A 24,839-nucleotide genomic window follows, 5' to 3' on the forward strand; every position below is an offset into this window, starting at 1 on the left:
GCTACTGCTACAACTGTTTGGTTTTGTGACGCTTTCTTCACACTTCGTAGGACCAATAAAAAAGGTCAATTACCCACAATTTAAAAATCTAAGTTTTTCTTGCCAACAAAAGACACTGAAAAAAATTCTCCGAGTGGCTTGTGAGTCTATGTCCTAAGCCACAGAGTAAATTTGCCATATGAGCCCATGAAAATTTCGTTAGGGGACAGGGGGTATACTTTTCTCCTATCAATGAGTGCTGCTGTATGGAGCAAGTTTAAGCTGAATGATGAGGATAAGGGTGGGGTGATTTGTATATCTTAAGGGTCCTTACTCGCTTCTGATTCTTGGGATTGTACTGAGCAAAAAAGTTTACTAGACCATAGGTCTATGGTGAAAATCGAGCCTTCGGACTTGCAGTTTTTTTCTCAGACCTTTGTCGTTTTTTTATTCGGTATTTTGGCCTATAACAGCCGAGTCATTAAGGTATTCGATCCACTACTAAGACAAAAATTGTAGCCACAACAATAGCTAAGAACTCTTTAGTACATCGCAAAAGCATTGTCTTGGCTACAATTTTTGTCTGCTTGTTGACGCAGCTGGAAATGTGAAAGTGAGCCTCGTCACTGGAAAAAACTAACTTCCTCGTCTTCAGGCTATCAATCACCATTTCACATGCATTTTGACGGGTAACAAAATCGCGTTCAGTTAATTCTTGCACAGCAGCCATTTTATAGGGATTCAATTTAAGGTCTTGATGGAGTGTTCGTCGAATGCGCTCGCGAGCCGAACGCTGGGGAAAACGCATCACTGGCTGTCATACTATTGGGTTGCCCAAAAAGTAATTGCGGATTTTTTAAAAGAAATGCATTTTTAATAAAACTTAGAATAAACTTTAATCAAATATACTTTTTTTACACTTTTTTTCTAAAGCAAGCTAAAAGTAGCAGCTGATAACTGAGAGAAGAAAGAATGCAATTACATAGTCACAAGCTGTGAAAAAATTTGTCAACGCCGACTAAATGAAAAGTCCGCAATTACTTTTTTGGCAACCCAATATTTCGATATTTTCCGGAGTTCTGATGGTCCGTTGAAGTATACTTCTGGGTTAAGGGACGCTTCTGAAATGAGTTAAGCCTCGACAGAATCGGATTACCACCAGAAACATGAGAAGGAATTTCAAAGCGATTGCGGAATCCACGTTGCTTAGCAACAAGTGAGCGACCTTTAGAAAAGAACCTCCCGACGGCAAAGGGTTCAATCCACCGTGAACCTCAACACATTTTTCGGTGGTTATTCCCTTACTAAATGCTGGCTACATTTGTAAGGGAATAACCACCGAAAAATGTGTAAAGATCGCTCAGTTGTTGCTAAGCAACGTGCATTCCGCATTCACTTTGAAATTCCTCCTCACGCTCCTCTGCCATGTTAAAACTTCTGTACCAGGTGGTATCGCAATGCCGAATATGATTCAAATCGGTCAATAAACTGATATAGCCCCCATACAAACATATACCCGGATTTGATTTAATGAGCCCCTAGAAGCCTCCGTTTTCATTCGATTTGGCTGAAATTTGGCATAACAACTTCCTTTGTAAAATAAGTGCCGAGTATGATCCGAAGAGGTCTATAAACTGAAATCGCCCCTATACAAAACGCCCCATACAAATCGCCCCATACAAATCGCCCCATACAAATCGCCCCATACAAATCGCCCCATACAAATCGAACATACAAATCACTCCATACAAATCGCCCCATACAAATCGCCCCATACAAATCGGCCCATACAAATCGCCCCATACAAATCGCCCCATACAAATCGCCCCATACAAATCGCCCCATACAAATCGACCCATACAGATCGGCCCATACAAATCGGCCCATACAAATTGCCCCATTAATCCCTGAGTCTCGAAAAAGCCTAAATTTTCATCCAATTTGGTTGAAATTTGCCACAAAGACTTCTGACATGACTTCTAGCATCCGTGCCAAGTATGATCCAAAATGGTCTTTATACTGATATAGGCCCCCTAAATACCGGCATGACTACTTGAAACCATTGCAGCTGCAACCATTTCTCGATTTGATTGTTGTAAAATAATTCAAATACGAACTGAGTTAATAAAGGCAAATTTTAAGCGGAATTCATGGTACACAAGATGCCGACCAGCCAAACAACCGGCACGTCTTGACCTGTTGTACCCTCCACCATAGAATGGAGGTATGGTAATATCGACATTCCGTTTGTAAATTGCAAATTTTGCCCATGAACATTTCACTAAGAATCAGGGGCAAACTCCTCACATATCAATGAGGGCAGTCCGATTCAAGTTTAAAACTCAATGACAAGGGGCTTCCTTTTTAAAGCCGAGTCCGGAAGGCGTTCCGCGAGCCACACCTCTTTGGAGAGAAGTTTTACATGGCATAGAACCTCACAAATGTTGACAGCATTAGGAGGGGAAAACCACCGCTGACATTTGTTTTTCTGATGGTCTCGCTAGGATTCGAACCAAGGCGCTCAGTGTCATAGGCGGACATATTAACCTCTGCGCTACGGTGGCCTCCTACAAACAAGTTGAGGTATAAAATCGATCAAATCAAAATGCTTTCTACCAAACAAATCGGAAAACTATTTTTTCTCTGAGTGTTTGCAATGTCCTCTCCTTTGTTAAGCTGGTCCTTGGCTCTTCGATGTATGCATGATTATGGTTCACACTCAACTCTTTTTACAAATGGGTGTTGCTACTTACAATGTGCTATGTGCTGCTGGATTTGTGGTGTGTGTATGTGTGTGTGTGTGTGTGTGTTTATTGGTGATGTTGCAAAGGCAATACCCCCAGAACGGGTATTGTCCTGGGTATCATAAATATCGATTGACATCTTCTGGCATCGTTTGCCAGCAGTTATGAGCTTTGATGCTGTTGCTGTGACTCTCAGGACTGGCACAAAATACAAACAGGATCTTGTGATTGTCGTTGTTATTGTTGCTGTTGCTCTTGTTGGCCAAGGAAACAGGCAACTTAAGATATTTTATAATTTATGTCTCAAGCTGCGAGAGATGAGATGTTTTCTTTTGTCTTCTCATTGAAGATGACAATAGTTTAATTATGCAACACATACTTACACACACACACACACACACACACACACACACACTCAAATCTGCACAGATATTTGATGTTAACAAAGCACACTTTTTCTATAAGGCAAAGTACCAAAAAGTGCCAAGAAAGAGGAGGAGGAGGAGCAGGAGAAACTGATTTACGGAAATGCATGATTAGTTTCTTTGTCTTCGTCATCATTTGAAGAGTCCTCAAAGAAGAAGCTGTTCGAATGAATATGCCATTATAGGAGATTTAGTTTTCAAATCAGTGAATGGCGTCACTTGCAAAAATTTCAATCAAGCCATGTTTGTTGACGAAGAATGGATTTGTAGCACATCGTTTCGATGTAGAGATATAAAACTTTAAATAATTGATGTAGGGAAAAGGATAACTGGTGCGAAGGAATTTTTATATAGAAACGGAAATATTATTGGGTTGCCCAAAAAGTAATTGCGGATTTTTCATATAGTCGGCGTTGACAAATTTTTTCACAGCTTGTGACTCTGTAATTGCATTCTTTCTTCTGTCAGTTATCAGCTGTTACTTTTAGCTTGCTTTAGAAAAAAAGTGTTAAAAATGGATTTACTTTCTTTTAAAAAATCCGCAATTACTTTTTGGGCAACCCAATATTTCAATATTTTTCTTTTATTTTTGAATATCATAGAAGTAAATTGGGATTTCCGATTAAAAAAAAAAATATTCGACATCAGTTAATATTGAAACAGGGAATAGACAACATTTTAGAAGCCAAAGATGAAAAAAACTTCAATGAAAACCAAATTTTGGTAATTTTTATACCCACCACCACATGATTGGGGGTATATTCATTCAGTCATTCCGTTTGCAACACATCGAAATTTCCATTTCCGACACTACAAAGTATTTATATTTCGGATCGTCTTAAAATTCTATGGCGATGTAACGATCTTCGTGTGTCTATCCGTCCGTCCGTCTGTTATAATCACTCTACAACCTTAACAAATTTAGATATTGAGCTGAAATTCGGTACAGATACATCTTTTTGCAGCACGCAGGATAAATTCTTGAACGGGCCAAATCGGACATTGTTTGGATATAGCTGCCATATAGACCGGAACAAAATCCAATGGAGGCCACTGTAGCGCAGAGGTTAGCATGTCCGCCTATGACGCTGAACGCCTGGGTTCGAATCCTGGCGAGACCATCAGAAATATTTTCAGCGGTGGTTTTCTCCTCCTAATGATGGCACCATTTGTGAGGTACTATGCCATGTAAAAACTTCTCTCCAAAAGAGGTGTTGCACTGCGGCACCCCGTTCGGACTCGGCTATAAAAAGGAGGCCCCTTATCATTGAGCTTAAAACTTAAATCGGACTGCACTTATTGATATGTGAGAAGTTTGCCCCTGTTGCCCCTTAGTGGAATGTTCATGGACAAAATTTGCAATTTTATTTGCCATATAGACCGATCTGGCGATTAAGGATCTTAATCCCGTAAAAGACGCATTTTCATCCGATTTCGCTGAAATTTGAAACAGGAACTTGTATTAGGGGCCCCGACATTCAAACCGAATATGGCCCTTGTCGGACCATATTTTACATAGAGCTGCCATATAGACCGATATGCCGGTTTAGGGTCTTAAGTTCGTAACGGACGCATTTATTATCCGATGTCAATGATGTCCCAAAATCCGACTCAAATATGGTTCAGATCGGTTTATATTCAGATATAGCTGTCGAAGCAATCTGCCGATTAAGGGTCTTGAGCCCATAAAAGCTGCATTTATAACCCGATTTCGCTGAAACTTTTAACAGTGATTTGTTTTAAACCTTTCGTCGTCACACCTTAGCATGGTTCAGATGGGAAAGGATTTATTGGGTTGCCCAAAAAGTAATTGCGGATTTTTTAAAAGAAAGTAAATGCATTTTTAATAAAACTTAGAATGAACTTTAATCAAATATACTTTTTTTAACTTTTTTTTCTAAAGCAAGCTAAAAGTAACAGCTGATAACTGACAGAAGAAAGAATGCAACGCCGACTATATAAAAAATCCGCAATTACTTTTTGGGCAACCAATAGATAAAGCTGCCATATAGGCCGATCTGCCGATTGAGAGTCTTCAGATAATAAAAGCCGCAATTATTATCCGATTTCGCTAAAATTTATAATAAAGGGGTTTTTTAAGCCTCCTGACATCTGAGTCAAATATGGTTCACTTCGGACTATATTTAGAAAGATATATAACTGCCATATAGACCAATCTACTGATAAAGGGTCTTAAGCCTATAAAAGCTTCATTTATTACCCGATTTCGCTGGAATTTGATACAGTGACTTGTATTAAACCCGACGTTGTCAGACCAGAAAATTGTCCAGTTCAGACTATATTTAGATATAGCTGCCATATAGACCGATCTTCCAATTTGGAGGCTAAATCCCATAAAAAGCGATTTTTTTGCCCGATTTTTCTGAAACTGTGACTTGTTTGAGAGTTCTCCATTTGCACATTACTGTGTACATGGTAGTGGAGATGTTATAAAAGAGAGGGTTATTTTATTCATGGTGGTGGGTATCCAAAGTTTGGCACGTCCAAAGGTAACACGTTTTTATACCCACCCCCATAGGATGCGGGCATACTAAACTAGTCATTCAATTTATAACACCTCGAAATAATGATCTGCGACTCCAAAAAATATATATTTTCTGGATCGTCTAGACATTCCGATTTGATCTAGCAATGTCCGTCCGTCCGTCCGTCTGTCGATATCACGATAGCGGTCGAACGCGTAGAGCTAGCCGCTTGAAATTTTTTACAGATACTTTATATTGATGTAGATCGTCGGGGGATTGCAAATGGGCCATATCAGTTCAGATTTGGATATAGATCCCATGTAAACCGGTCTCCCGATTTGATTTCTTGAGCCCCTGGAAGCCAAATTTTTTGTCCAATTTGGCTGAAATTTTGGACGTATGACTTTCAATAGCTATGCCAAGTACGGTGGAAATCGGCCAAGAACCTGATATAGCTCCCATATAAACCGATCTCTCAATTTGACTTCTTGAGCCCCTGGAAGCCGCCATTTTCATTCGATTTGGCTGAAATTTTTTTGAAATTTTGTGGTGTTCAGTTATGTCTTTCAACAACTGAGCCCGGTCGGAATTAGTTGCAAGTTGCCTAGTGTTCGAAGCCATTAAAACAACTTTCAAAAGATGTATACCATGGAAGCAAATGCAGTTGTATGGATAAGACTAAGAAGGGCATAATTTTACTCAACTTACCAAATGTCCGCCCAACATGTCGGGCCCATTTGAAAACCCCAACGACGTACATCAATAAGAAGTATCTGTGCTAGATTTCCGGCAAGCTTTACGCGTTCGACCGCTATCGTAATTTGACAGTTGAATTGTAGGGCGAATATAGCTAGATCGACTGGAGATGATCAAAAATATATATACCTTATTGGGTAGTAGATAAATATTTCGAGGTGTAACAACGGAACGGCTAGTATACCCCCTATCCTATGGTATAAAAAGTTTGGTGGTTCTGTTTTTTTGTCGCTACTTTTTATTTTGGTTGTTTCATTTTATCGTTGGATTTATTTGTCCAGCTGAAACCAATTTGCTTCAATTTTGCTTCTATTTAGATTGGAAAGTAAATTAAAAATCATTTTAAAAAGTCAAGGCATATGTGGTGTGCTTGAACAAAAAAGGAGGTGACAAATATAAGGCGAGCTGAGAAAAGCTCAGAACAAATCCTGGGTGGAATCCTGCAGCTCCGTGAAGGATACATCTGAGGTCTCCAGGCTAAGTAAGATTCTGTCCTCGAGACCTATTTCGTTGGGGTATATTAAGAAGTCAGGGAATATATGGACAATGTCTAGTGCGGAAACACTAGAACTACCTGTTGATACACATTTCCCGGGAAATTCTCCAACGGACAACGTGGTGCCCGAAGAGGTTGTCACGGGCATGCATTCGTAGGAGGTTAATGAGGATTGTGTCTGATCCGAAAATTCTTTGGGCGATAAGAAGTTTCGACTTCTTTAAGTCGCCAGGCCCTTATGATGTATCACCGGTTGAATTACAAGCTGTGTCTGATAGACTACTTCCTATGCTTAAGGAAATATACTCTGCTTGTATCAGCATGTCATATACCAGGGGAATGGAGGGACACGAAGGTCATTTTCATTCTGATGGCAGGAAAACCTTACCACACGAAGGCGATAGACTTTCGCCCATTAGTTTGTCATCCTTTATGCTGAAGACCCTTAAGAGGTTGATAGAAACCTATCTTAGGGCAAAGATCCCTGGAGATCACGTATCGCGGTAGCAGCATGTATATATAAACCACACAAAAGTCGCTAGCATAGAGAGAAAGTAGCCACCGCTGACCATTTTTTTTTATATCCTCCACCATGGGATGGGGGTATATTGGGTTGCCCAAAAAGTAATTGCGGATTTTTCATATAGTCGGCGTTGACAAATTTTTTCACAGCTTGTGACTCGGTAATTGCATTCTTTCTTCTGTCAGTTATCAGCTGTTACTTTAATTTGCTTTAGAAAAAAAGTGTAAAAAAGTGTACTTGATTAAAGTTCATTCTAAGTTTTATTAAAAATTCATTTACTTTCTTTTAAAATTCGCAATTACTTTTTGGGCAACCCAATATAAGCAGATTTTTGACTATATATAGAAATAAGGCTGCGTCAACCTTCAACAACCTTCAACAACCTTCATTCATTAGCTCAACATGCGATCTGGGTTAGTTTGGTTGCATTTGGTTAATTGAGTAATGAAAATAAAATGAATTTACTTCTTTTAAAAAATCCGCAACTACCTTTTGGGCAACCCAATACTAATTTCGTCATTCTGTTTGTAACACCTCGAAGTATGAGTCTGAGACCCCATAAAGTATATATATTCTTGACCGTCATGACATTTTAAGACGAACTAGCCATGTCCGTCCGTCCGTCTGTCGAAAGCTCGCTAACTTTCGAAGGAGTAAAGCTAGTCGCTTGAAATTTTGCACAAAAAATACTTTTTATTAGTGAAGGTCGGTTGGGATTGTAAATGGGCCAAATCGGTCCATGTTTTGATATAGTTGCCATATAAACCGATCTTGAGTCTTGACTTCTTGAGCCTCTACAGGACACAATTATTATCCGATTTAACTGAAATTTTGCACGTAGTGTTTTGGTATCACTTCCAATAACTGTGGGAAGTATGGTCTAAATCGGTATAAAACCTGATTTAGCTGTCATATAAACCGATCTGGGGTCTTGACTTCTTGAGCCACTAGAGGACGCAATTAGTATCCGATTTGGCTGAAATTTAGCATGAGGTGTTTTTTTTATGACTTCCAACAACTGTGTTAAGAATAGTTTAAATCGGTCCATAACCTGATATAGCTGCCATACAAACCGATCTGGGATCTTGACTTCTTGAGCCATTATTGGACGCAATTCCCACTCGATTTGGCTGAAATTTAGCATGAGGTGTTTTTTTATGACTTCCAACAACTGTATTAAGAATGGTTCAAATCGGTCCATAACATGATATAGCTGCCACATAAACCGATCTGGGATTTTGACTTCTTGAGCCTCTAGAGGCAGCAATTCCTACCCGATTTGGCTGAAATTTTGAATGAGGTGTTTTTTTATGACTTTCAATAACTGTGCTGAGAATAGTTCGAATCGGTTCATAACCTGATATAGCTGCCACATAAACCGATTGACTTCTTGAGCCTCTAGAGGACGCAATTATTATCCGATTTGGCTGAAATTTTGTACAACGGCTTCTCTTATGACCTTCAACATACCTGTCGATAATGGCATTATCGGCTTATAGCCTAATGCATGCTCCCCTATTAGCCGATCTCCCTATTTTAGTTCTTCGGCCCCTAAAGTGTGCAATTCTTACTAGATTTGGTTGAAATTTTACACAACGACTTCTACCGTGGTCTCCAATATTTATTCAATTATGGTCCGAAATGAACCATAACTTGATATTGTTCCTATATATATATATATATATATATATATATATATATATATATATATATATATATATATATATATATATATATATATATATATATATATATATATATATATATATTTTGAACCACTTTATTATGGGAGCTGTAACCAACTAACCAACATTATCAATCCCTAGTCACCTACTTTTTTTCTTTTTGGTTCCAAGCAAGCGGATATCTTCATTCGTTCGGACGCTATCGTGACATAGACGGATGGATGAACAGACATGGCCAGTTCATGAAAACTGCAATATATAACACGAAATCATTTTTGTATATCATATCGTATTTTTTCATGTCTGGTCTTAAGTTTTTTTTCTCAATTTTTACTTATAAATCATTTTATTTGCAATTTGCAATAATAACATTCAGCCTTGATCGCCCAATAAGTACATGCTGCTGAATGCTTATTTTCCCTCTTTAACACTTTTTCAAGCTCAATCGATTTAAATCTATGGTCTTTATTTCATCTTTCAGTATGCCATTTTCTGTTCAGCGTACATGGTGCGTATGAACGATATTAACGTACTTCCAACACGTATACGCCCCAAATGCCTTATACAGTGACATGAAATAATTGTCTTTATTTTTTTGTTATTCTTTGCAGATTCACCGCTACACATCCATACATACATGCAATAAATGGCAAAGTTTTTACAAATACAACAACAGTCGGCTATTTAAAATCCGGAAGGAAAGAGGAAAAACCAACAGAAAACCCCCAATTAAAAATCAATAGTCCAAATTTTAATCTGGAATTCTTGAAAAAGATTGTTTGCTCCACTTCAACTTAGTCAAAAGAAAAAAACATGACAAATTGAAATTCTGTAAATATTCTGAAATTCAAGCCAACAAATTCAACGAAATGTTTAAAGAAATTACACAAAAAATACTAAAAATTTTAAACCAAATTTAAGCGACATCAGTCTCATACAAATAATAAAGATAATATTTTTTTAATAATAATAGCAGCATACATAACAAACAAAAGAAAAAAAGAAAAATTCCATAAATTTAGTCTGTGATTAAACTGAATTCGAATTAAACCAAAACAAAAAAGAAAACACAAGAAAATCCTAAAATATTTAAATACAACTCAATATATTGGACATACAAGAAACCCCTAAACATACAATATATACATATATAATATATATATATATATATAGAAAAATCTATACATAAACTGTAATTTATAAATTAAATATAAACAAAACAAAAGCTTTAAATAATATAATATTATTTATTATTTAATATGAAATATTAAAAAATTAATGAAAAAAAAAAACAAAAATTAAAATTAAAATAAAATCTTCCATTAAAAATTTAAAAAAAAAATAATAACCCCTAAAAACCCAAAAATATACGATTTCATAAATATAATCAACAAACCTACGCACTTAACTCATACAAATAATAATAACAACAGGACATTAATAAAGAAAATGTTTTTTTTTATATAAAAATCTAAAAAAACACTAATCAACGAAACCGAAGGAAGACATCTTAGCTAAGAACCAAAGAACGTTTAATTTATTTTTCAAAAGCTTTAAGCCTTAACAAACGAAGAAAAGTACTTAGATTTTTTTAAAATAACAAATTCTAGTTATTATTGACAAAATAAAAGCCAACATAGGTAAGAAAAGGAGATCTTAGCAAAATCCGTGAAAATCGCAACTAATAACAAATAATTACAATAATACAAATAATAATAATAGTAATAAATAATAACATAAATATACGTAATTTGAATATATATCCTCTTCTAACAACCACCAACACCGCCCCGATTTCCCCAGACTTCGTAAATATTTACAATTAACTAAATAGCCACAAGAAAAAAAGCAAAAAACAAAACAAAAAAACACAAATAATTAGTATCCGGCTAGGAAAGAGCAAAACACAATGTCCTTTACAACAATAACAAGCCTACTACTACTAATAATAATAATAGCAGCAGTAATAACAACAATAATAACCACATCAGAAGCAGCAGCAGCAACAGTAACAGTAGCCGAAACAGTAACAACCACATCAACTAAAACAGCAACAACAACAACAACTACTACTATAAAAACAAGTGTATTATAGTTAATATTTCTATTTATTTAATTGAATATTGGATACCCCCTACGGTGTAGAAAAAAAGAGCTCATCACGCAAAGCTGTAGTTCTGTAGATTGAAGGAATACATACATACTTTAACAGACACACACACACACACATACAACCACCATAAACATACCACCACGCATCGTCCATCTTTATTCGCCAAAAAAAAAAAAAAACAACAAACAACTAACCACGAAAGGAACCAACTTCACAGGCCCCCACTCCCCCCAACATAAACCAACCCCACTTTCAACAGCTACTAAGTGCAACTATTTCGCTAAGCAGAGCAGTATAAGAAGTATAGCTTGATTTGGACTAGACCCTCTTTAGCGGCCAAAATGGATGACATGCCCGATTTATCACATCTGACGCCCCACGAACGTTTGCAGATCGAGAATGTTCTGCGGCGTCAGAAACAAGAGGAGGAGCAGCAAAATGAGATTATGAGGTAAGAATTAAGAATAAATAAACAGAATTTTATGTCAGTTCATTGGCAGCCCATTACTATTGAATAGCTAGAACATAAATTAAACTCTATAACTTCGATTTATTACGGAAATAAAGGTTATAAAATTGGGCTTAATTCAGTTTGACACCTAAAATATGGATTAATTTTCTATGAACGTGAAAATTAACAAGGATATGGGTAGTTTAGTACCTATCCCATAGAAAAACGACAAATCAGTACCCATTTCACACAACAAGGGAAGTTTAGTATCCAATCCCAAGGGAAAGGGTAGATTTAGTAGCCTTTCCCAAGGGAAAGTGTTTTTCGAGAACCCATTTCTTAAGGAAAGGGTTGTTCTAGTATCATTTGTCAATGGTAAATGCAGTTGGATAATGGAACAGGGTATCTTAAGTACCCATTCTCTCAAACATTAACAAGGACCCTTCCTTAAGGGAAAGGGCAGCTTTAGTACCCGTTTCCAAGCGAAAAGATAGCTTTGGTATCTATTCGCTGGGAAAAGGGTAGGTTTAATCCTTTCCAAAAGGGAAATGGGAAATCTTTGTACTCTTTTTAAAGGGAATGGTTGGTCTAGGAACCCTTTCCAAAGGGAAGTGGTAGTTGTAGGGTACCCTTCAAGATGGGAACATGGGTACCCTTCAACATGGGAATGGTAGTGTTAGTACGCTTTCTGAAGGGAAAGGGTAGTCTAAGTTCCCTTTCCAATGGGAAAGGGTTGTCTTATTATCCTTTCCACGAGGAAAGGGTCGTCTTAGTACCCTTTCGAAAGGAAAAGGGTAGTCTCAATACGCTTTCCCAGAGGAAAGATTAGTCTAAGTAACATTTCCACCGTGAAAGGGTAGTTTTAGTACACTTTCCACAGAGAAACGGTGGGCTTAGTACTCTTTAACAGAAAAGGGTTGCTTCGTACCCTTTACAAAGGAAAAGGGTGGTCTGAATACCCTTTCGGAAGGGAAAGGGTAGTCTTAGTACCCTTCCCGAAGAGAAAGGGTAGTCTTAGTACCCTTCCCGAAGAGAAAGGGTAGTCTTAGTACCCTTTCCAAAGACTAAATATAACTTACAAGGGGAAAGGTTAGTCTTAAAACACTTTCCACATGGAAAGGGAAGTCCTAGTATCCTTTCCAAAGAGAAATAGTGGGCTTGATACATTCTTCAACGGGAAGGGTAGTCTTTACACCCTTTCCAAAGGGAAGGGTTGTCACGTACCCTTTCCAAAGGGTAACGGTGTCCTGGATACCCTTTCCAACAAGACGGTGTAGTCTTAGTACCCCATCCAAATGAGAAAGGGTTGTCTTAGTAGCCTTTCCCAAAGGAAAAGGGTGGACTTAGTACCCTTTTCAAAGGCAAAGGGTAATCTTAGTACCCTTTTCATGGAGAAAGGCTAATCCTAAGTACCCTTTTCAAGGGGAAATGGTAATCTGAGTGCCCTTTGCACAGGGAAAGGGTAGCCTATGTACCCTTTCCACAGTGAAAGGGTAGTCTTAGTATCCTTTCCACAGTGAAAGGGTAGTCTTAGTATCCTTTCCACAGTGAAAGGGTAGTCTTAGTATCCTTTTTAAAGAGATGGGGTATCCTTGACACCTTTTTCAAAGAGAAGGGGTATCCCTGATACCCTTTCTTAAGAGGAGGGTAGTCTAAGTATCCTTTCCAAAGAGAAAGGGTAGTCTTAGTACGCTTCTCAAAGGGAAAGGATAGTCTTAGTGCCCTTTCCAAAGAGCAAGTGTAGTCTTAATACCCCTTTCAAAGGGAAATGATAATCTTTTTATACCCACCACCGAAGGATGGGGGTATATTCATTTTGTCATTCCGTTTGCAACACATCGAAATATCCATTTCCGACCCTATAAAGTATATATATTCTTGATCAGCGTGAAAATCTAAGACGATCTAGACATGTCCGTCCGTCTGTCCGTCTGTCCGTCTGTCTGTTGAAATCACGCTACAGTCTTCAAAAATAGAGATATTGAGCTGAAACTTTGCACAGATTATTTTTTTGTCCATAAGCAGGTTAAGTTCGAAGATGGGCTATATCGGACTATATCTTGATATAGCCCCCATATAGACCGATCCGCCGATTTAGGGTCTTAGGCCCATAAAAGCCACATTTATTATCCGATTTTGCTGAAATTTGGGACAGTGAGTTACGTTAGGCCCCTCGACATCCTTCGTCAATTTGGCCCAGATCGGTCCAGATTTCGATATAGCTGCCATATAGACCGATCATCCGATTTAGGGTCTTAGGCCCATAAAAGCCACATTTATTATGCGATTTTGCTGAAATTTGGGACAGTGAGTTATGTTGGGCCCCTCGACATCCCTCGTCAATTTGACCCAGATCGGTTCAGATTTGGATATAGCTGCCATATAGACCGATCCTCTGATTTAGGGTCTCAGGCCCAAAAAAGCCACATTAAGTATCCGATTTTGATGAAATTTGTGACAGGGAGTTGTGTTAGGCTCTTCGACATCCTTCGTCAATTTGGCCCAGATCGGTGCAGATTTGGATATAGCTGCCATATAGACCGATCCTCCGATTTAGGGTCTTAGGCCCATAGAAGCCACATTTATTATCCGATTTTACTGAAATTTGAGACAGTGAGTTGTCTTAGGCCCTTCTACATCCTTCGTCAATTTGGCCCAGATCGGTTCAGATTTGGATATAGCTGCCATATAGACCGATCCTCCGATTTAGGGTCTTAGGCCCATAGAAGCCACATTTATTATTCGATTTTACTGAAATTTGAGACAGTGAGTTGTCTTAGGCCCTTCTACATCCTTCGTCAATTTGGCCCAGATCGGTTCAGATTTGGATATAGCTGCCATATAGACCGATCCTCCTATTTAGGATCTTAGGCCCATAAAAGCCACATTAATGATCCGATTTAACTGAAATTTAGGACAGTGAGTTGCGAAAAGCCCTTCGACATCCTTCGTCAGTTTGGTCCAGATCGGTCCAGATTCGGTACGAAAGGTGGTTTACATATATACCCGAGGTGGTGGGTATCCAAAGTTCGGCCCGGCCGAACTTAACGTCTTTTTACTTGTTATTCTTTCCGTAGGAAAGGGGTGTTCTTATTTCCCTTTCCAAAGGAAAGGGTGTTCATAGTACCGTTCCCAAGGAGAAAGGGTAGTCTCAGAACACTTCCCAAAGGGAAAAGGTATACTTAGTACATTTTTTAAAGTAGAAGTGTAGTTTATGTACCCTTTTCAAAGGAAAAGTGTAGTCTTAGTACCCCTTTCAAAAGGGAAATGGTAATCTTAGTACCCTTCCAAAGCGAAAGGGTGATCTTCGTACCCTGCCAAAAAGGAAGGGGTAGTCTTAGTACCCTTCCAAATCGAAAGGGTAGTTTAAGTACCCTTCTAAAGCGAAAACGCAGTTTAAGTACCCTTCCAAAGCGAAAGGGTAGTTTTAGTACTAGCGAAATGGTGGTCTTAGTACTCTTCCGAAGCGAAGGGGTAGTCTCAGTACACTTTCCTAAGCAAAATGGTAGTCTGAGTACACTTTCCAAAGCAAAAGGATAGTCTTAGTACCATTTGTAAAGGGAAAGGATAGTTTTAGTTCCCTTTCCAAAGGGAAAGGGTAGTCTTAGTAACCTTTCCAATGGGAAAGGGTAGTCTTAGTACTCTTTCCAAAGAGAAAGGGTAGTCTCAGTACCCTTTCCAAAGAGAAAGGTTAGTCTCAGTACCCTTTCCAAAGAGAAAGAGTAGTCTCAGTACCCTTTTCAAAGAGAAAGGGTATTCATTGTACCCTTTCCAAAGGAAAGGGAAAGTCTTAATACCCTTTCCAAAGGAAAGGGAAAGTCTTAATACCCTTTTCACTGGGAAAGGGTAGTCTTCGTATCCTTTTGAAAGGGAATGGGTAGTATTAGCACCCTTTCCAAAGGAAAAGGCTAGTTTTAGTATCCCTTCCGAAGGGAAGTGGTTGTCTAAGTACCCTTTGCAAAGGGAAAGGGTAGGTTTAGTACCCTTTCCAAAGGGAAATGGTAGATTAAGTACCATTTCCAAAAGAAAGGGTAGTCATTGTACCCTTTGCAAAGGAAAAGGGATAGTCCTAATACCCTTTCCATTAGGAAAAGGTAGTATTAGTACCCTTCCCAAGGGGAAAGGGTAGTCTTAGTACCCTTCCCAAAGGGAAATGTTATTCATAGTACCGTTCCCAAGGGGAAAGGCTAGTCTTAGAACCCTTCCCAAAGGGAAAGGGTATACTTAGTACATTTTTCAAAGGAGAATTGTAGTTTATGTACCCTTACCAAAGGAAAAGTGTAGTCTTAGTACCCCTTTCAAAAGGGAAAGGGTTATCTTAGTACCCTTCCAAAGCGAAAGGTTGACCTTCGTACCCTGCCAAAGCGAAAGGGTAGTCTTAGTACCCTTCCAAATCGAAAGGGTAGTTTAAGTACCCTTCCAAAGCGAAAGGGCAGTTTAAGTACCCTTCCAAAGCTAAAGGGTAGTCTTAGTACCCTTCCGAAGCGAAGAGGTAGTCTCAGTACACTTTCCAAAGCAAAAGCGTAGTCTTAGTACCATTTGTAAAGTGAAAGGGTGGTGTTAGTACCCTTTCAAAAGGGAAAGGATAGCATTTATACCCATTTTCAGGGAAAGGGTTAGTTCTAGTTCTCATTTTCAAGGGAAAGTGTAGTTTTAGTATCCATTTCCAAGGGAAAGTTTAGTTTTAGTTTCCATTTCCAGGGGAAAGGGTAGTTTTAATACTGTGTCCCTGACTACTCTCTCCCTCAAGAACAGTACTAAAGCTACTGTTGTTGTCCAATTACAAGGAAATGATTAGTTTTCGTACCTATTCTCAAGGGAGGGAGTAGTTTTTGTACCCTTTCGCAAGGGAAAGGTAGTTAGGTATCCATTCCCAAGGGATATTGTATTGTTTTTTCTTTACCCCACTGTAGCCCGTTAAATTGCGTTTTTTGCAGTTCAGACAAGTGTGCGACTTTACAGCTAGGGCTTTGTTGCCCTATTTTACGATTATAATTGCAGGTTTTCTCTTAGCATGCATTCTGTAATCGCTTGGTTCTCCGCCTACAGGGCCATGTTATAATGACCATAGAAAGCTCAAACTCACAAAAAATTATGTATAATCTCTATCTCTAACTAGCTTTGAAACATCTGCAAGCAAACAATAACAGGTGGCTTTTGTGCCTTCGATCGATTTCTGCACACTGTTCTTGGTATTTATGTTTCGCACTTAACATTAATCATCGTCTAGGGTATCCGGTCCGTAACTTCCGTTTCCCCGCAATCTTAAGAACCATATCCCGGAGAGAACATCAGACAAATTTTCAGTGGTGGTTATCCCTTTACTAATACTGTCTACATTTGTGATACTGATTACATGTTAAAAGTTTTCTGCCGTGTGGTGTCGCTATGCGGCACGCCGTTAGGGCTCGGTATAAAAAAGGAGGCCCCTTACCATAGAGCTTAATCTTTTATTGGACTGCACTCATTGATATGAGAGAAGTATCCCATGTTCCTTAATAGAATGTTCATGGAAATTTAATAATGTCCCGAAATTTATTTGATCACTGTAGTGTTTATCAACAGGCAGTCCTTGCAACCCTCATTTTTCAGGTTACTTCTTGATGTAAACTTTCAACATGACGTTACACGTGCCTTTTATTTTCGCCCCGTCTTTCATAAACCATTCTGCTTTTCTTATAGTTTTCGATAAATTTGATTAATGTTCCACAGTGTGGTTTTTGGATGATGTAAAAGACTTTTACTTAAAAACTTTTGAGATTTGACGTCTTTCCCATCACCCTGCATTCATCATAATTTATGCTAAAATTTCAATATAAATTTTTTTTGTATTTTCTAAAAATACATTTTGTCATGTTCTTACGTTTATTTTTAGACGGAAACAAGATGAGGTCATGTCACTGGAAATGCAAATCCGACAGCGTTCAGAGCAGCAGAAAAAAGCCGGCATCGAACTGGAGGCAACGTGTCACATATGCCTCAAGACAAAGTTTGCTGATGGCGTTGGACATATATGTCATTACTGCAACACAAGATGCTGTGCGAGATGCGGTGGCAAAGTTACACTGCGGAGCAATAAGGTAAGCCAGAGCATAGGGGAAAATATGATAAAAGAAAAGTTTCAGCAAAGGATGTGAGCAAAATATTAAAAGAAAAGCTAAAATGGAAAAGTGGACTACTGGATTTTACACGTACATACGTATTTTTGGAAAGTTTTTTGAAGAGAAGTAGCAGTTTATATTTACATTCAAAATCAGTTTCTAGTCCTTTTAGTCCTGGATGAGATTATTTTGTAATATATATTGACTGTAACCACATATACTTATGTGAAGTGGTGTATATGTAAAATGAAAATGGAATGCCTTTAAGCCGAGTGCCGATTGCTTTGTCATGCGGCTGCGAACATGCTTTAGTTGACGCCAAAGATCCTATTCCTAGACTACACAAATCATCTCATTGTGATTGTCAGTTTTGTACTTTGCTTGTTGTTGCCTGCCACTACTGCTGGGAAACTTTTTTAGCTGATTATATACCATCCGTCCCCCACTAGAGGATGGATGGTATATTAATTTTGTCATTCCGTTTGCAAAGTATATAAAATATCGCACCCGTTCAACTGCCGAGGATTTGATTCTCACACACAGCCACATTGTCGCAGAGATTAACATATTCGCTAATGGCTCAGAAAGCCTGGGCCCGAATCCAAGTGAGGATGTCAGAATCATTTTCAGTTGTGGTTAGCGCCCACTGTGATGAACCCTTTGTACCATACCAACACTCTGCGTGCCATACCCCTCATTAATACAATTTCGCTCCAGCAGAGTGGTAAAAGTAGCATTAAAGTTTGATATGGTACAAGGCACCATGTATCAAAACGATGACGATTGTCAGGACATATAGCCTCTGCAATTAAAAATCTATCGACTAAATTGCTGAGTTTGAACCCGACAGGGAAAGATTCATACATGAGCTCAGACGTCGGTTAGCCTCTTTCTGCCACTTTGTTCCCCGTATACCTTAACCCAGCTAAAACTTGTAACAGTGGCGCCCGAGCAGGAACATTTTGAAGGAGTTGGAACAGACTGTTAATATAATATCAAAGCTCTGAGTAAGCTAAGACTCGAGACTTATGCCGCGAACCTTGCCCTAGCGAACAAAAAAACTCATCATTATGGTAGCGCCCGCGCAGGGATACTGGGTAGGGTATGGAACAGAGTGGTAAAGCAACTTGCAGATTTGGCAAACTGCAATTCGATATCTATGAATACGATGACAGTTTTCATGGGCTTATAGCTTCCGGAGGTCACCGCAGCGCAGAGGTTAGCATGTCCACCTATGACGCTGAACGCCTGGGTTCATATCCTGGCGAGACCATCAGAAAAAAATGTTCAGCGGTGGCTTTCCCCAATTAATGCTGGCAACATTTGTGAGGTTCTATGCCATGTAAAACTTCTCTCCAAAGAGATGTCGCACTGCGGCACGCCGTTCGGACTCGGCTAAAGAAAAGAGGCCCCTTATCATTGAGCTTAAAACTTAAATCGGACTGCACTCATTGATAGGTGAGAAGTTTGCCCCTGTTCCTATGTGGAATGTTCATAGCTTGCAAAGTTTAGACTCGAGCTGGCAGGATCCATTGATGAGTTGGTAGGATCTACGGATGAGCTTGGACATCAGTTTGTCCTTTATCTTCTACGGAAATCTAAAATTTCTTTGACGTATTCTTGACACACGTACCTTGCCCCAGCGAACGGAAAAAACTCATCGTTATAGTGGTGCCCGAGCAGGGACATTGGGTAGGGTTTGGAACAGATTTGTAAAGCAATTTGCAGATTTGGCGATGTGCAAGGCGATATCTATGAGTACGATCACGGTTTTCATGGGTTTACAGCTTCCGCAAGCCAAAACAAACCAACTGGCTTGTTAAGTTTAAACTCGTACGGTGGTTTTTTCTCTCTCTCTGTCTCAGAGATTTTAAATTCCTGTAAGGTGTTCCTTCTCCGCTGTCATCGTCATAGCGACCCGAAAAAAATCAAAGCTACCGTGGCGCCCTAGCCAGTAGTGCCAAAGTAACCTCAAGATTTCGTTCTGGGCAAGGCGCCATCTGAAAATGCGATGACGGTTGTCATTGGCTTATGCCACCGCAAACAAGAACTCATAGAGTCTTCAATTGACCACTGCAAGCTCAGGTCGAGTAATCGGGCATGGCATCTCTCTCTGCCTTTATTTTTTGGTCTCCGAGATTTGAAAATTCCGTAACCCAACGAGCAGAGGAAATTCATAGCAGTGGCGCCCGAGCAGGGACGTTGAGAAGGGGTGGGATCAGAGTGGTAAATTCAACTCAATATTTCGTTCAGGGTTTATGCCCTCGTAAACAAGAACTCATAGACGACTTTGCTGGGTTTGGGTTCGAGACAAAACTTCAAGATTTTTTAATAGGACAAGCCTCCATCTTCCAATACGATAACGGTTGTCATTGGTTTATGCGAACGCAAACAAGAACTACTGAAATACTTTGCTGTGTTTGGGTTCGAGACTGTAGGATCCCCGGAGAGCCCCTGGGACGTGGCCTGCAAAATAAGATGGCGGTTGCCATGGCCTTTTTATAAGCTCAAAGCATTGAAAACATGCTTACGCAGCATCCCAGAATAGAATTCAGCTGTGTATGGTGCATCCATTCCGCGGTGGAGGCCTGATACATTATGTTGCCTAGTGGGTAAGATGCTGCGGTCTGGTGTTTCAAGGATGGTTGATTAAACATGACTTCGAACTGCTGATAGTATAATTAGAGGTGAGGAGAAGCTAGTTCCTTTTTTTACTCTTTCTCGCTCTCTCTCTCTCTCTCTGTTTATTCTTGGTCTCCGAAATTGAAAACTGCTTTGGCCACCAATAATAAGGTGTACCCATTCCGTGGTCGTGGCCTGATATATTATGTTGCCTGGTGGGTAAGATTTCGTGGTGATTATCAACGATGGCCGAAGAAGCTGCTGATAGGGGTTTATTTTTTGGCCACTGCAATTTCAGGTCGTAAAATCGGTGATGAGGACTTTACTTACTTTATTTACTCGCTCTCTCTCTCTCTCTCTCTCTCCGAAATTAAAAATTGCTTGGGCAACCAGTTTCGCCTGCGTTCCTTAACCCAACGAGTTGAGGAAATTCTCAGCAGTGGGGGTTGGAACAGAGTGGTAAAGTAAACTCAAGATTTCGTTCTGGGCTTATGCCTCCGCAAACTAGAACTCATAGACTACTTTGCTGTGTTTGGTTTCGAACCTGTGAGATCCGGAGGAAAGCTCGGGGAACGGGACTTGCAAATAAGATGGCAGTTGTCATGGGCTTATAACTGCCACCAGCAAGTGCTCGAAACGGTGGACCTCTGGCATAAGCTCCGACGCAGTTGCGCTCAGTATATTGCCGGGGAGCACAACAGTCTGATGAGCCATTCTGATGACTCTTGTAATTGTAGGCTAAGCTCGAGTGTTGACAAAGTGCAACCGCAGTGTCCCCCAGAAAGAAACTCAGCTTTATACGTTTCACCCAAACAGCCTTCTACCCCCCGATGCATTGGTTTGCTTGGTGGGTTAGGTTCTAAGGTCGTTTTCCTGATCTCCGAAATTTAAAATTGCTTTGGCAAACGCTTTCGCCTGCGTTCCGTAACACAACGAACGGAGAAAATTGTTAGCAGTGGCGCCCGAGCAAGGTTATTAAGAAGGGTCTGCCAATACGATGCTAGCTGTCATCGGCTTAGGCCTCCACAAACAAGAACTTATAAACAACTTTGCTATGTTTGGGTTCAAGACGGTAAGACCCGGGAAGAGCTCCGGGGACGGGAGGCGGTTGTCTGTTGTCATGAGTTAATGACTTCTATCAGTAAGGGCTCGAGATGGTAAAGTGATTGAATTAGCTCTGATAGAGTCTCGGATGCTAACGCAGAGTCCCGCAGAAAATAATTCAGCTGCGTAAGGTACACCCTAGGAAGTTTGCCCCTGTTCCTTAATGGAATGTTCATGGGCAAATTTGCGCTTGCAAAGTACACCCAATCTGTGTTCGCTAGGTAGTTAGTTTCTTTTCTCTCTCTCCCTCCCTCCCTCTCTTTCCCTCTCTCTCTCTTTCCCTTTCTCTCTCTCTCACTTTACTTCTTGGTCACCGCTTGCTTAACTTAGCCCAACTAACGAACAAAACTCTTAGGCGTGGCGTGGCGCCCGAGCAGGGACATTGAGCAGTGGAAAACTTCAGCTGAGTTTGGGGTTTGTAACTATCAGACCAAACATCGTAATGAGCTATTTCGATGACTCTTGCAATAACATTCTAAGCATGACGCATCGGCAATGTGTTTCGGAACTAAGGGCAACTCTGTCATGCTGGCAATAGCTATCATGGTAATCTCTGCGTGGACTTTCTCCTCAGGGGACCATTCAGGACCATCTGTGGGGCATACAAATTGTAATTCATCGAACGTATGAAGCAGCTGGCTAAAGTGTCGTTTATGTTGGCTTTGGGAGTGCAGTTCTAATAGTTATTGATGAACACTCAACGTTTGTTCTGTCTTACTGGAACACACCCACTAGAGTCTACCTCATAGCTGCTAAGTCCTATAGGCTTGAAAAGAGGGCGCGGATTTTAATCCCCTCCATGCCACTAGGGACATACACCTAAGCCAGTACTCGGTTTGTTGTGAGGTCTAAATACTCAAAAAGTAACCTCGAAAAAGAAAATCTAAGGAAGGAATTCCCTGCTACTTATAAAATCCTTAATTGTTTCCTTGCCACGCCCCTTAGTTGGTTCATGTCTGGTATTGTGTTCCCACCTAAGTCCCGGTATTTGTTAGCCGCGAAAGCCGGGCAATTACATAGGAAATGCTTCAACTTCTCATCGTGCTGCCCACATATCCTTCACATGTTATCACTTGCTGCATCGATTTCGAAATTGAGGATGTCTCCAAATCGCTGGAGTTCATCTCACGCATGTAGGCGTTGACCCACATTCAAGTTGGCGTTCGAAGTGCAGTGCTTATTAGAGTTAAATAACATTTCGTTTTTGGACTTTTGTTGTTACTTCCAACAACCATTTCCAATAGGATTTAAGTAAAAGCAAGTAGAAACGAAAATATTCAGCCGGGCCGAATAAAAGTTTGCCAAATTTCATCCCATTAGGATAACAATATCGGTTTTTAAGGGCTCAAGAAGTCAAATCCGCAGAACCGTTTATATAGGAGCCATTTTTGAGTATACATCGATTCAAATCGTACTTGGCACGATTGTTGCAAGACGTTACAGAACACTACGTGCAAATTTACAGTCCGGCTTCCAGAAGCTCAAGAAATCTGGTCGAAAGACCACTTTATATGGGAGTTATATCCAAATCTGAACTAATATGGCCCAACAGCAATCCACAACGACCTGCATCAATAAGAAGTATCTATGCAAAGTTTCATGCTGCTAGCTTTAAGCGTTCGACCGCTTTTGTGATTTCGGCAGACGGAGGGTCGAAAGGACGGACGGGCGGACATGGCAAGATTGACTCAGAATGTCGAGACGATCATGAGAACTTAATGGGCTCGAAGATCAATATTTCAAACGGAATGACTGAAATATTATACCCCTCCCCCATTTTTTGGTGGTGAGTATACAAATTTCAACAAAAAATCATCCGGCTGTGGTAGAGTGCATAAAGTTCCTCTGGCAGATCTTAACGCCTAATGGGTGTCCCTAATATGATCTTTTAATGCAAGTTCTTTAGCTCTGAAAGTTAGACGGATATTATTTCTCTCTTTCTCCCGCGCCCTCTCTCTCCCCCTCTCTCTTTTTATCTCTGAAATTTTAAATTCCTGTGATGAATACATTCTCCGAGGGAAAAAAATCATTAATTACAATGGCGCCCGAGCAGGGACTTTGGCAAGAGGTGGAAACAAAGTGGTAAAGTAACTTCAATGTTCGCTAGAGTGCAAGGAGCCATCTGTGAATAGAACTAGGATCATGGGTCATGGGCTTATTGCCTCGAAAACAACGAGATCATATAGGGCAGCGATGGGCACTCACACATATTTACAACTTACTTTCCTAGTCGGCGGCCAAAGAAACACAAAAGGACTGGATTTGCGAATGTCTGTGGTAAATCAAAAGAATAATTGACAAAAGTGTGTTTGTGCCCATCACTGATGTAGGCTATACAAAAGTTGGCTTCATCCCACTTGTCCCATTTCGGTGTTGCGCTTTTTATTCCATTTTGTAAAAATTGCTAACTGCGTAACTTTATCTACTCAATTATCTCTATTGTGGTTTTTGTTGTTGTTTATTCCTTACTGGCCTTATTTATTTCTTTCAAATACGCAAACAGACACAAACAAACATATCCTGGCATAGTTACTGATACTCACACTCATATATTAAATAGTGTATATACACATACTTGTGTTTCTATGTTTGTGTGTGTTTGAGAGTTGGAACAACAGCAGCAACACCAATATGCTGAAGGTTATTTAAAACCAAAAAGACAACAACCACATTGAGAACACACACATACATACTCAACTATATCATCAAGGAGGCCACATCATCTTCGTTTTGTTTTTTGGTTCTTTTTTTGTTTCTGTTGCCAAAAATAAAGTACACATGTAAGTCCCTTCGAAGGACAACTCATTACAGAGATGAGCACAAGAAGGAACAAAAGCCAATAACCAAAGTGAATGAGAAATAATTTAAAGATCTCTTGCAGGGCTTAAAGCAGCCCGATGGCAAGACATATTGCCACAGATTTAACACAAAACGATACAATGAAATTTATAGTTTTTATGCCCACATTGTCAAAGAGAAATTGATGGAGTTCTTTGTGAAACGAGTTGAAGTGGTAGGATAGTTCAGAAGGGGGGTTAATGCTTAAGGAAAATACCATGAGAAAGGAAAATATTGATAAACCCTAGAGGAACTCTGCGTTTATATATACGACCATTAACATTTAGAGTTGATTTTCTCATTTAGTTTACAATGTCCTGATATTTTTGCCTAGAGTTCGTCATTCCAATCAGGAGCATGTAGGGTTTCAGCAACTCATTGGCACAGGTAGCTGATATGGAGATGAAGGCCCTTTTCTGCTCTCTTTGGAATTAAGTGCAGTTAGCTGCACAGACACTTCTTCAGCTGTTGTTCCCATTGTCTGCATCAGTTGTTGTTATTGCAGCAGTTTTTTGT

General features: G+C 39.7%; 1 protein-coding gene across 1 annotated transcript in view; it reads left to right on the forward strand.

The window, feature by feature from the left end:
• The window catches only part of LOC106089009 (regulating synaptic membrane exocytosis protein 2), a 259,660-nt gene that overhangs the window by 47,543 nt on the left and 187,278 nt on the right, over positions 1–24,839 (forward strand). The window contains 2 exon segments of the mRNA XM_059361981.1: positions 9,706–11,658; positions 17,534–17,738. Of these exon segments, the coding sequence (XP_059217964.1) occupies positions 11,549–11,658; positions 17,534–17,738 (315 nt within the window). The 5' untranslated portion in view covers positions 9,706–11,548.

This window comes from Stomoxys calcitrans, chromosome 2, assembly GCF_963082655.1.
Source record: "Stomoxys calcitrans chromosome 2, idStoCalc2.1, whole genome shotgun sequence".
Taxonomy (NCBI): Eukaryota; Metazoa; Arthropoda; class Insecta; order Diptera; family Muscidae; genus Stomoxys; species Stomoxys calcitrans.